The sequence below is a fragment of the Arvicola amphibius genome, chromosome 2 (genome assembly GCF_903992535.2).
Source record: "Arvicola amphibius chromosome 2, mArvAmp1.2, whole genome shotgun sequence".
NCBI lineage: Eukaryota > Metazoa > Chordata > Mammalia > Rodentia > Cricetidae > Arvicola > Arvicola amphibius.
The window spans coordinates 16,999,243-17,013,546 of NC_052048.2; the positions used below are offsets into that span (position 1 = coordinate 16,999,243).

The 14,304-nt window shown below is 35.2% G+C and overlaps 1 protein-coding gene across 1 annotated transcript; it reads left to right on the forward strand.

Annotated features, from left to right (window-relative positions):
- The first annotated feature begins 7,340 nt into the window (after positions 1 to 7,340).
- LOC119806526 (taste receptor type 2 member 140-like) lies at positions 7,341 to 8,279 on the forward strand. Its single transcript, XM_038318303.1, has one exon. The coding sequence runs from the start codon at positions 7,341 to 7,343 to the stop codon at positions 8,277 to 8,279; it is 939 nt and encodes a 312-aa protein (XP_038174231.1).
- The last annotated feature ends 6,025 nt before the right edge of the window (positions 8,280 to 14,304 follow it).

Sequence of the window (14,304 nt, forward strand, 5' to 3'; positions counted from 1 at the left end):
ACAAAAGGGGTAATATAATAATATTTTATTTGTGTTTTAATAAATAAAGCTTTCCTGAAGACTGCAAAGCAGCCACATTAGTCAGCCATACAGGCCAGGTAGTGGTGACACACACTTATAATCCCACCAGCCACTCTAGTTTTTTCATAGAGGCCAGGATGTGGTAGTGCATGCCTTTCATCCCAATAAAAGGCAGGATGAGATAGGAACTTGCTCTCCTTTCAGTCTGCAGATTTCATAGAGGTAAGAGTTCTCTAGAGGTTGACTGCTTCACTTCTCTGATCTTCAGTAAGCTTATTTATTAACACCATAAAATATCATTATATTGCTTCATTTCCTGCTTTTCTTGGTCATTCATCATCCTTGAATCTTGTGATGGTGCCAATGGAGCAGATGCTGGTCTAAATTGAAGAAATATGGTTCTATTTGAAGGTCTTAGGTTCTAAGAGTGGTAAATGTACAAATAAAGGCAAAACTAGAGACTAGGAAAGATCCTTGGTGTGTGTATAAATTCATTGAAATTTTGTTTGATAGCATGATAGAACAATCTCTACATTTGTTCATATACAGAGATAAAAGAATCACTTTTAAAATATTTATATTCTTATGATATCAATTATACTTGGAAACTATTTGATACAGCATCTTGACAGCAATAGCAGAATAAGCATAGGTTATATGCACAAAACCACTAATGTTAAAACAGATTTATTAAAATGGTGAGTGAACAGCATTTGAGTCTTTCTGTACTTGTAGGTAGCAGTGTGTTTGTGTATGCGTGACCCTGCAAAATGCAAGATGATCATTTTTCTTGGTACAGAATATCAGAAGGACAATGATATCTATGAGACTTTTAGGCAACTCTCTTACCTTGCTATAAAAGTTTGGGAAACATGCATAGTTCCCTGGGAAAGCATTACTTTGAAATATTTAATGTTTTTCTTCTATATGTCAGTGTGGATTTGGTTGCTGGCTATGAGTTACAATTCCTCAATGTTACTTGTCCATAAATCAAATATCTAGATTAAAATATACATAAAGGACAACTAGTAAAAACCAATGCATGTAAGTATATCTTTATTTTGATAACAGTATATAAAAATTATGTAGTTCTTCTATATCTACACAAAAGACTCTAGGGTTCCCTTTGTAAGGCTCATAATATCTGAATAACCACTAACCTAGCTGCCTTGGGTGTTCTTAAATTTTGTGCAGAAAATTGTGGACCAAATCAGTAGTAAATCAATGTTTGATTGGCACTCTCTATAGTACCGTATGGCAGTGAACGCTATGGAAGTTCAAGAATTTCACAGCATTTTAGAGGACTGATTAACACATCTTCCTCAGTGTACCATGAACTAAAGCATCCTTCTAGTGACAGTGAGTTATATTTTACATGTCACATTAACATTTATTTTAAGTGTGTAATTTGTAATAGGAAATTTAGGAAATGCATTCATAGCACTGGTGAACATCATGGATTTGGTCAAGAGAAGAAAGATCTCTTCAGTGAATCATATCCTCACTGTTCTGGTTAACTCCAGGATCACTGTGCTCTGGTCTCTTCTCACAGTCCTTTTTATATCTGAGTTGTATCCATCCTTACTAATACCTGAAAAAGTAGAGAGAAGAATCAATAGTTTCTGGATGGTGACCAGTCATTTCAGCTTCTGACTTGCTATAAACATCAGAATCATTTATTTTCTCAAATTGACCATTTTTTTTCAAACTCTACATTTCTCTACCTAAAGTGGAGAGCTAAAAAAGTTGTTTTGATGACATTGCTGGAACCTCTGCTTCTCTTGTCTTTGAATATTTTAGTCATAAACAGACATGCTCATGTCTGGATTGGTGGACATGAACCAAATATATTCTATCTTGTTATTTCAATTCACTCTGGTCAACCCGGGGATTATTTTATTCACCAACACTATGTTCACACTCATCCCCTTCAGCATGACCTTGATTACTTTCTTCCTGCTCATATTCTTCCCATGGAGGGATATTAAGGGCATGCAGCTCATATCCAAAGGCTCCAGAGAGCTCAGCAGCACAACTCACAAAGAGACCCTGAAAATAGTTGTCAGATTGTTACTGTATACCACTTTCTTTCTGTAACTTTCCCTACTATTTTGTAATGGTAATTTTAAGAAGGCAAGTCCAATAATTTTGTTTTTTACTATCTCTGGGATTTGCTTTTCTCTCTGCCCATTCATGTGCCCTGGTTCTAGAGAACAGGATCTTGAGACAGGCCTTCTTTTCTATGCTGTGTAGGTTTGTACAGTTCACTGAAAAACTATCTACTTTTTAAATGTATTCTTTTCTATGGAGTACTCAATTTATATGTGTTACATTTCCAAGATCATGAATGGAGAGACATGGAAGGAGATCTCTCATTTTTCAGGCAAAGCATTTATTTGAGTCAGACGAGTAGTTTGTTTGTTAACATGACAGGGTGCTGGTGTGGGTATACCCTTTGTATGCTGTGAATACTATTGGTTAATAAAGAATCTGTTTGGACCTATTGCAGTGCAGAATAGGGCAGGGTGGAATTCCAAACAGAGAGAGAAGGAGAGAGTAGGCAGAGTCAAAGAAAAGCTATGTAGCTACTTTAGGAGACAGATGTCTGATGCCAGACAGAACTTTACCAGAAGGCCCACAACATGGAGATACATCAATGAATAGAAATAGGTTAATTCAAGTTATAAGAGCTATCCAATGAGAAGAATGAGCTAATAGGCCAAGCTCTTTTGTAATCAATATAGTTTCTGGGTGATTATTTGGATCAGACAGGTTGGGAAACAGAGTAGCCTTTTCCAATAGGCTGTACAGAAATGGATGAAGGTACCAGTCTCCCAGGGAAAGCAGGTTTTCTATTTTAAGATTCCATATTCTACCATAGAAAGGAGGGGGAATGGAGAATGTGTTTGACCAGGATGGATTGGTTCTGCTATCAACTGATACTATCTAAATGGGCTTAGAGTTATTGTACTTCTATTTATTTTTGCCTGAAACCGTTTTTTTTTAAAAGAACATAATGAAATCACAAGAAAAGTTTAAACCTTGATTCTGTGAATTGCAGATTAACTAGAAAAATTCATTATTTTAAAATTTAATGGACTCAAATCAATAACTTCACCGAAGCTCTAAACATGAGAAATATGTTTGACAAACATTGATAAAAGGCCAAAATGTCTGAACATCATGAAAGCGGTTTGAATTTTACTTATATACAAGAGAAACACATTTGAGACAATAGAACCATAATTCTCCTATGAGGCTTGTGTGTGCTTATATGTAATTACACAAGCACACAGTTTTCAACACAGTTATTCATAGTTACTAGCTTTTGAAGGAGTACTGGTTTCCTGGGTTCCCAAGAAAACACTGAATATTAGGCTTTTAGAGTCTAACATGTTATTAAAAGAAAACGAATTTGTTTTACACAAATAATGGAGAAATTAAATAAAAGTGTTTACAAATGCTGAAACAGAATATGTCCTTATTTGCATGCTAGCAAACAAGAATACAGTTTCAATTCAAAGTCAACTATGAATTCCACTGCTCTACAGGAGGGACACAGAGTATATGTTATTTGCTTGACATTGTTCATGGAATTGTAAAGAATAACTGACTACATCCAGAATTCAAGGGCACATATAAAGTAGATATATTGAAGGGGAGGCAGGGAAGACGATTTATCTGGTAAGAGAATCTTCACAACCCTTGGGATCTCAGTTGAAATCCACAGAATTCATAAAACAGCAGGACATGATTGTGTGTGTCTGTCACACCAGCGCTGTGAGGGATGGGAAGTGGAGACTGGAGGATCCCTGAGGCTTGCTGGCCACCAGTTCTGATCCAGGCTCAGTGAGATATCCTAGCTCAAGGAAATGGAACAGAATGATAGAGGAAGAAACCTGGTATCCTATATTGTCTTTGCTTTGTGGGTGAGCATGCTACCACACGCGAGCATGCAAATATCTTATACATACACTCTCACACATGTATTGCTTGTTTTTTATTTATTTTTTATTTTCATGGGTGTGAATATAGGAAAGACAGCTCTGGTGAGAAAGTATGAAAGCAACATGAATGGAAAGACAAAGATGAAGGACACAACAGCTTTTTACATGGGACTGTTCTCATGTAGACACTTCACACTCACATGGGACTGTCCTCACTGTGGACGCTGTGCCTTCTGCACTGCATCCCTGCTTTGTGCTCTGGGGTTAATCTTCTTCCTGTGCAAAAGAAGCCCAGGAAGATGTTGCTCTACACAATGGATGATAAGATCCCAGCATCACAGTCCACATGAAGGGCCCACAAACGGTGAGCTCCTATCTCTTTAAAATTGAGGTGTTATGAAATCTTACCATCATTATGTAAAAGTAAAGGCAGATCACTTCAGTCACAGAATTAATCATGTTCATCATCATCTCCTCAAATACATAAAGTGCATCCCTGAGGGGCAATCATGCCAGCTCTCTTTATTCTTAGCACCTAAAATTGAAAACAATATGGTTGTCAAAATATTTTATAGAATTAAAAAATGGATGAAGGTATGAGTGAGTTATTTGAAGGCTGTCAAGATTACAGCAAATAAGCACATTGTGAAATCTCTATGTAGCATGAATTGTTTTATTTCTGTTTTCATTTGGTTCACTTTGAGGTTGAAAACTTATACAAAAAAAAACATTTCTCAGAATAAAGCCTAGCTATTATACAAGTTTTCAGTGAAATGATAGTAGATTATTAAAATGCCAGAAGTATTAACTGAAGCATGCAGGAACACCAATGTAGATGGTATTTGTGAAAATATGGTAGTTTTCTGAAAACCATATAAAAGATTTTAATAAAATCTTATACACTTTTCAACTGTTGATAATGTTACTATCATTACATTTCCTAATACTTATTTTGTTTTCAAAATGCCACTTAACATTATAAAATCTAGTTAGTAAGAATAATAATTTCCTTATTTTTTATTTTTATGGTGGTTGATTAAACCCAGGCTCTCATACATGACTGAAAAGTAATCTTTGACTGAACTACAATGAAGGCCTACTAACATCCTTTCTCAATTGTTACTTTTGTATGTTTTTTTCCTCCTAACATTTCTCAAAGCTTTTTAAGTGTGCATATTGTATGATTATAGAAGTGAAGCAACAAAATCTAGACAAAAGTGGATATTTTCCCGGGCACCATCCAATTCCTGATGAACATTTTCAAAATTAATGTTCCATTATAGTTCAAAATGCAAGGATATCCTTGTTGACACAAAATATTCACCTAGAAAATAGAAAATAAGATATCTAAGGTCTCACACAGATTCATGATCAAAATATTCATGGAATGTGCCACTTTTAATATTGAATTTATAAACACATGGCTACACCATTGCAGAGTGCCCTGCGCTGGGGATGGGAACCTATACTTGTTCTGTAGCTCTGTTTATGCTGCTTTGTCTCTTGAATATAGGTTACTCCTTTCTTGAAAGAGGGCCTTGCATCAATTCAGTAGGAGTTTGGCCTCTTTTCCTTCAACTGTGTCAGAGACTTCCATGGCATTATTGCCGCTATTAATACAGTTGCAGTTTTGAATCTGAACAAAGCAACTTGGCCTACAGAGTCCAGCAGCTACAGCTATTCCAGTAGACCCTCAAATGTTTCCTGTCCAGAGTGGAAGGTGGAGAAGAGGGGCTCAGGGAAGCTCCTGGGCTGGAGTTACTGCCTCCCATGGATACAAGCTTTGTCACTTTCCCTGAAGGTCTTCAAGCTCTTGTACTAGCATTTGCTCCACACCGCCCCACCCTCACTGTGTTTTGCATTTCTCTTCCTCTTCTGTCTTTTTGTTATGGGGAAAGAGCCATCCCATGAGGACCTTTCTGTGTTCAGGTATGTTAATATTTCTCTTCTAGGAATTCTGTCACTTTCTTTGTTCACTATTGCTCCAATTTCCAGTTATAATCCATTTTTCACATACAGTAACCTTTGCTTTTCCTTCAATCTAAACATTTTTGTTAGTGTTATGTTTATACAGGGTCTTACCAACCAGCCCAGTTTCCTTCAGTGCTGAGCCACATGTACTAGTGTGCACCAGTAGACCAAGTTCACTAAAATTTTTGACATATGTTTTTCTGCTGTCTTATTTTGATGCTTCTCTTTTGTGTTATTGATTCTTTGACTATCCATTAAGTCTTGAAGAATATTATGACCCATAGTTCCATTCCCTACTTGACTGGGGTATGTATTGTTCTTTATATGCCTCTATGCCTACAGTGACTTTACAGGAGCAAATGTCAGTACCAACTGGAGAGAAATGAATAGTGCCTAGTGCTCATACTGGTGAAGGAATCAGATGCATTAATGAAGGTAGGAGACGTGGATAATGAAAAGGATTCTTGTTGTACAAATGAATTCATGTAAACTTATTATCTGCTTTGTAACAGAATAGGAATTATCCATCTCTATATACATGTTTGAATAAGATAGTCCCAACTCTTTAGAATATTTACATTACTATTGCATCAATTAAAAATGAAAGCAATTTTATACCATCTCCTAACAACTATCATATTATTAATTGTAACTGAAATGCACAATGAATTTTAAGAAAATGATAAACCTGAGTTATTTAAGTCAGAAATGTAAGGCGTTATGATGTAAAACTGCATATTTATGAACTATAATATATTAATTTATGCATTATGTTATACATGCATATATGACCTTATAAAAAGTAAAATTGTTAATCTTCTCAGTCCCAGGTATTTGAATAACAACTAAATAACTAACTATGTAAGATTATTAGGTAATTTTTTGCTTATAGAAAGAACTGTGGAAAATATGTAAAGGTACTTAACTGGGTTCATTTTGAAATATTGAATGGAATTCTTATGTTACATAGAAGTTAAGATACTTTGCCTTTTATGTGTGTCAGAATTTCATATTTTTTCCTTGTCAGAAATTAAGTGGTTGGTTACAATTTAATATGCAAATTGTCAAAGCAATGCAAATTAACTTAATTGTTTTAATGGCAACACATGAGAATTCTGCTTTTTTTTTTTAGCATCAACCATGGAGGACTCCAATCCATTGTGTGTAATGTACGAAGCATCTGGATGCAGCTCACCTGGGTTTTCTTGCCAAGTATAAGATTTTTGTGAAGAAAACGATAAGCCACTTCTTAGTACATCTTGATGTTTAATTGATAATGTACATACGAGTTCAGTAAATTAGTATGTTATGAATTGTCAAGAATAAACTAGACATACATTAGAAGTCTGTATTTACAAATATTAACATTATAGTGGAATTTGGAACATTGTCTTGGAAACAATGTATAGTGTCCTACATTACATATTGTTAACTACTTTAAGTTTGGAATTTCTAATGGGAACTTTAGGCAATGCATTCACAGTGCTAGTGAACATTATAGACTGGGTAAAGAGGAGAAAGATATCTCTCATAGATCAGATCTTGACTACTCTAGCAATTTCCAGAATTGCTTTTTTTTCTTCACTTACTGCAAATTTATTTCTATATGAACGGTATCGAGCCATAATAATGACTTCAACGATTGTGAGACTCTCGAGTACTTTTTGGACAGTAACCAATCATTTCAGCATCTGGCTTGCTACATGCCTTAGCATATTCTATTTTCTCAAGATAGCCATTTTTTCAAATTCTATTTTTCTTCATCTAAAGTGGAGAGTAAAAAAAATGGTTTCAGGGACACTGTTGGCATCTCTGCTATTCTTGTTTTTAAACATTTTAGTTGCAAACACACATATTGATGTCTTCATTTACAGAATTGAAGCAAATACATCCTTCAGTGCCATATCAAGTAATTATTCTCAAATTCTGAGGCACATTTTACTCCTGAACACTATGTTCACACTCATTCCCTTCACTGTGACCCTAAGCGTGTTTGTCCTGCTCATCTTCTCCCTGTGGCGACATCTGAAGAGCATGCAGTACAATGCCAAAGGCTCCAGAGATGTCAGCACTGCAGCCCACATAAAGGCTCTGCAAATAGTGGTCAGCTTCCTGTTACTGTATGCCTTTTATTTTCTCTCACTTCTTTTGCAATATTGTAACATTAAGTATAAGCAGAAAAACTTAGTTTCTCTCCTTTCCTGGGTTATTGGAGTTGCTTTCCCGTCTGGCCACTCCTGTGTCTTGATTCTGGGAAACACTAAGCTTAGACAGACATTTATTTCCATGGTGTGGTGGTTGAGGTACAGGCTCAGTGTTGTGGATCCCTCAGTTTTCTAAAATGTAGATCATCTTTTGTATTTTAGAGGAACATTAGTTCTTAATAAATTATTTTTGTATAAATTTCAACCTTCTGTATTTCATTTGCAGCATTGTGAATTTGGCAAAATTTTGTGTAGATTAGGTACTGCTCTAACATTAAAGCCTTAACAGAAAATATGGAAATATTTATGCTGTTTTACAAGGATAGATATGAACATGGACTTAATAAATATATGAACACATAATATTAGCAAAATTGATTTTCCTATCTAGAATTAGACACTTTGACATTTTCAAATGATTTATGTTAAATGTAAAATATATGGGCATATGTATTCATGTAGCATGTGCCCAATGTTGTTAAATCTGTTGTAAGACTTCTGGGACTTTTTAGAAGGAACCCCTTCATACTACTAGGTTTGTTTTATCAAATTTTTGTCTTCTAAAATTATTTACTTATTTTCATACTTATTGGAAAAATGTTGAGTTTATTTTCTGTATGTCTTTCAGAGATAATTTGATGGGGATGCACATGTTATAAAATATGGATATGTGTAATAGTTAGCTACTTGGAGGAGGATATTATAGTACTTATAGGTGGCTCATTGACATTTGATAATTTCAGCCTATTTTGAATATTGTATGAATAAATTCTCTTATTGAAAAGAGATTAAAGTACTTAATTTGGAAATTGGAAAATTGTGCAGCGAGTAGTTGTTTGTTATTCTGTTGCTTAGGAAACATTAAGAAAAGGAAGTATGTATATATTCAATGCTGAGAGAAATGCTCTGCTTTGTAAAATATCTGCAATAGAATACATTTTTAGAGATGGAACCTTTGAATGTGAAAGGCTAACAGTCAAAGATGAAGTTCAATAAAAGAAAAACTAGATAAGAGTCAAAGTATAGCTTTCTTGATGAAAATAATTAAATAGAGTAAATATCAATAAAAGATAAAATGTAAATTGCATAATGGTAACATTTCAAACACAGTATAATCCACAGGGCAATAAAATGGAAGTACACAGAAGAATTTTCACTAAAAAGCAAATCTCACATTTTCAGTACCAAGAGGGAAGCCTGTTCAGTTTCCTTCTACTATGCTGCCATGGCACTTGTAAACCACAGAACACAGCATTCAGTAGTCGTTTAAAGCACTATTTCAAATAACTTTTACACAACACAACACTTCTGTTAGAAGCTTTCACTTCATCAACACAACTAGACTTACTGCCTTACCTAGATAGTGGAATTCTAGCTCAGTGATCACAGCAATGATTTCTTGAATCGTGTCTTGTTCTCAGCCTTGGATTGGTGTGTGTGTGTGTGTGTGTGTGTGTGTGTGTGTGTGTGTTGCTTTTTCACTAAATATAATGAAGGCATAAGACATTAATTACCATCAGATAATTGTAGAGAAAAGGAATTTCCTAAGGAGATCCTATAGACAACACGACACCTTAGAAAGAAAAAGCTCTTCTACATGAATCCAGTTTATCTGCTGAAACAAATTTCTGATGCTGAAGAACCATTCATGATATCACCTGAGGACTGAAGCTCACCCATTCTTCCTCCTCCTCCTCCACCTCTTTCTCCTCCTCTTCCTCCTCCTCCTCCCCCTCCTCCTCGTCCTCCTCCTTCTAAAAAAAGCTTTGTAGCTTTAAAACTTTAAAGCTTTGTTGCATGACATTCATACTTCATGAACCTATATTTCAAAGAGTCTAGACAAAGGAAAATGCTTGCAAAACAGTGAAAGAGAGTATGCCTTCATTTGCATGCTGTTAAGTGAGAATTCTACTTTACCTCCAGGACCAGCAGTTGATGCCTGGGACTGGGGTAAGGGCGTATAGTGCTTGGACGAGTTATTTTTGGATAACAGGTTATTTTTTTCTATGACGCTAGTATTGAACTAAAGTTTTGTCTTAGTTAATGCTTCATTCCTCCTTAACATGGTCCATAGAAAGTAAAATTCAGCAGAAAATCATTCAGACTGAAAGGTTTGTTTGTTTGTGTGTGTCTAACAAAAATTATGAAAAAACAGGTAGTGAATTTGAAAGAGAGCAAGGAGAAGTAAATGGGTGATTTCAGATTGAGGAAAAGATGTAGATATGATGCAAATACACTAAACTCTCAAAGGTAAATGACAAAATGAACAAAAAAGGAAATAATATTTTACTGTCCATCCAGAAACGGTATTTGTAGAGCTTTTTGTGTGGAGATTATTATACATAAACCAGTTACACAGGCTTAGTTACTACTGAGCATGCTTTTCATCCAGTTATTTAGAGAATTTTGTTTTGGAAAATCTACTAATTTCTTCATAGCATTGAAAATGGCTTGGGTATTACCAGGAGAAATGGGTTCAAATAATGAGCACGTGAAGAAGGGTGTCCTTAAAACCCATTGTTGAAGTAATCCTTGTATCATCTGGTGTGCCAATAGCCTCAGCTTCTTTTGTTTGTTCAAGGTGGCTAAGATCTCTCTCTAATCCTACATTTCCTTACCTAAAAAGGAGAGATAAGAATTTCCTCTGGTGATATATAGTGTTTTTGTTTTATTTTCTTTGATTCTTTTATTTTAAGGATATTTTTATTATTTTCTTGAAAATTTCATGCAATGTATTGTGAACATATTATCTCACTCCTCCAACTGCTTCCATAACTGTCATCTTCACTCTTCTCTATCTTCACACCCAAACTTTGAGTTCTCTGCATTTCTCTTCATCCACATGGAGTCCAGTTTTTTTTTTTTTTTTTTTGCACAGTAGTCTTCAGATGGGGCTTTCCCCAGTGTGTGGTTGACCCACTGACTCTACTGACTCTTTCCCCACAGTTATCTAAGCCAGTAGTTTCTCAGTTAGATGTAGGGTTGTGTGTCTTCCTTCCTCTCTCTATGTTGGGGTTTTACCTAGCTGGAGCTTGTTCAGGTTTTATGCATGCTGTTACAGTTGCAGTGAATTTACTTGTCCAAATGCCCTGTTTAACAAAAAAGGAAGTCAACCATTTTTCTTGCTGTTACCCACTCTTTCCATCTCTCACAGTCTTCCTAGTCCTCTTTCTTGAAAATTCCTGAGGCTTGAGGGGAGTGTCAGTTTAGAGCTGAGAAGGCCCCAGTCTTTTGTTCTGTTTATTTGGACAGGTTAGGTTTTCTATAATCATTGTTATTTACCATAAGGAGAAGCTTCTCTGATGGGGGCTGAAATATGCTATGATCTATAGATATAGCAACAAGTCATCAGGAGTCTGTAAATTCATTTGGTAGTTCTTTGAAAGTTTAATACAATGTCCTTGAGTAGAGCATAAGGCATTAGGAGTCCTTAAGTTTATTTGGTAGTTCTTTGAAAATTTTATACAATGTATTTTGATCATATTCAGCTCTCTCCACTTCTCACCACCCCTTATATCCTCCATTCTCCCAAATGTATATTCTTTCTCCTTTCTGAGGAAATGCTTTATCATGTTGCTTTAAAGATGAAATATGTGGGAACTGTTCCTGATGCCTCTGTCATCTTGTCTGGGCAAGTCTGGCCAAGTCTGGCCATCCTAGGAACTGCTTGCTCTTCTTGTGAAACCTCAAGTGTTTCTCATGTAGAGCAGAAGATGCAGAGGAGGAGCTCATGGGTGCCCATTAGGGTGGTATGTTTACTTTCTCCTGGTGGACACAAATTCTGATACTTTTAAAAACCTTGCATTTCTAGCAGTAGCATCCTCTCCACACTGCCCCAGCTCCGGGTCTTGGAGTGTATTCCATATCTTTTTGTCTCCTTTCTCTTTTTTGTTTTATAGAAGGAGCCATATCAGGAGGACATTTCTGTCCCTGTAATTATGGTATGATCATTCAATATTCTTAGCAACTTCCCCTAAAACTTTTTTATGCAATTTTCTTTTTATCTTCCCACTGTAGTAGTTCTGTATTGTTAGGCATTTTCTTAGGGGACTGAGGTTTTGCTCCATTCTCCACCCTGGCATACCTCATTCTTTGCCTATAATCTATAAAGGATTTGTTTTAAACAGTGTCTTATTTATCTCTCAGTCTTGCCTTGTATTAGTTATCCTCCTACATGTATCTCTTCACAGCTAAGCTAAGTTTACCAGTGTGCACCACCATATCAATTTTACTGTAGCCTTTGACACCTATTTTTCTGTCTTATTTGTTTCTTTTATTGTCTTTGAGTCATAAATTCTTTTATTACTGTTAGCTCTTGAAGAATTTTAATGCCATGTTTTGATAGGATAAAAGTGTAGATTATTGAATCCATTATGAAAAGAAAAAAGGGAGGATAGAGATATGATATGATAAACTATTAGATTATTGAATCTGCTTTTTAAAAGCAACTACTAGTTTTAAATATTCTGCATTGTATTGGACTTTTGTATATTGTATACAAATTTTGTAAAGATAAAAACTGTTAATTTTAAAAGCATATTTTACATATGTTTCTAATCTTTTTCAAGATATTGTATCTATACAGTTTATATAACAATGCAATGCAAATTTCTATCCCTTGCAAGTTATTATTATCAACTATTTAAAATAATAAGAAAATGCAGGTTGGCAATTAAGACTGAACATGTAGAATCATATTAGATACAGTTTGGAGGACAAGGAGTTACATTTTAAATAGATGGGTTGTTTTCATACACTTCAGTGAATAAGTTCTTTATGATGTTTCATTAAAACGGGCTCCTTTTTTTAACAATGAGACTACTGTGCTTCTGGAAGCACCAATTACTCCAGAGAAGATAGGGACACTAAAGAATATGGAGTTTCTTTTCTTTGTGACCAAAATAAGTCACTGGCCAAGAAAATGCCCTTGCCTTGACCGCTGACAGGATGCTGTCCTAATTGGATAAGCAGAACACAAAAGATAATGCATGCCAAACCTTGTCAAGACAAGGTGGAAGAGTTCTTCAAAAATCCTACATCATATAAAAGGCTGTTGAATATTATAGGCCTTTATGCTGAGGATGGATGCCCTAAAGTTGCAGAGGAACTTTGGTTGACTCTCCATGAGTTCAGTTGTTTCTGTCATTTCTCACATTTTTTTTTTTTTTGGAATTCTCTTGCTTGTACTTCTTGCTTACTCTGTTAATATTATTTCTTTCTCTTAGGTCTATGAGGTAGTTGAAGGCTAGACAGTTATAGTTTTCCTTGTTTATCAGAATCAGATCAGAAATTCATTAAAGATATTCAAAGATAGTTGTGGATCATTTTGATAGAAAGTAATTAGGTACAAGACTTTAGACTCACCAAGATAGGATAGATATGGAGTATTATCTCTGAATTAGTGAAATGTAAATGGACTTGACATGGTTGATGTACTTATTACCTGTATATATTATATAGTTATTGTACTTAATGCATAGTTTTTCTTATATTAGTTGCAGCCTACATTTTTGAAATTTAGACAAAAAGGGATAATGTAATGATATTTTATTTGTATTTTAATAATAAAGCTTTCCTGAAGACTCCAAAGCAGTCACACTTGTCAACCATACAGGCCAGGTAGTGGTGACACACACTTATAATCCCACCAGCCACTCTAGTTTGTCATAGAGGCCAGGATGTGGTAGTGCATGCCTTTCATCCCAATAAAAGGCAGGATGAGATAGGAACTTGCTCTCCTTTCAGTCTGCAGATTTCATAGAGGTAAGGGAATCTCTAGAGGTTGACTGCTTCACTTCTCTGATCTTCAGTAAGCTTATTTATTAACACCATAAAATATCATTATATTGCTTCATTTCCTGCTTTTCTTGATCATTCACCATCCTTGAATCTTGTGATGTTGACAATGGAGCAGATGCTGGTCTAAATTGGAGAGAAATGGTTCTATTTGAAGGTCTTAGGTTCTAAGGGTTGTAAATGTACTAACAAAGGCAAATACAGAAATTTGGAAAGATGTATGGTATGTGCAAAAATTCATTGAAATTCTTTGTTTGATAGAATGGTAGGACAATCTAAATTTGCTCATATGCAGAGATAAAAGATTCACAACTTTTGAAAATATTTATATTCTTATGATATCAATTATACTTGGAAACTATTTG

Excerpts from the sequence above, each read along its gene's own strand:
- LOC119806526 (XM_038318303.1), top strand. The coding sequence starts at position 7,341 with ATGTATAGTGTCCTACATTACATATTGTTAACTACTTTAAGTTTGGAA.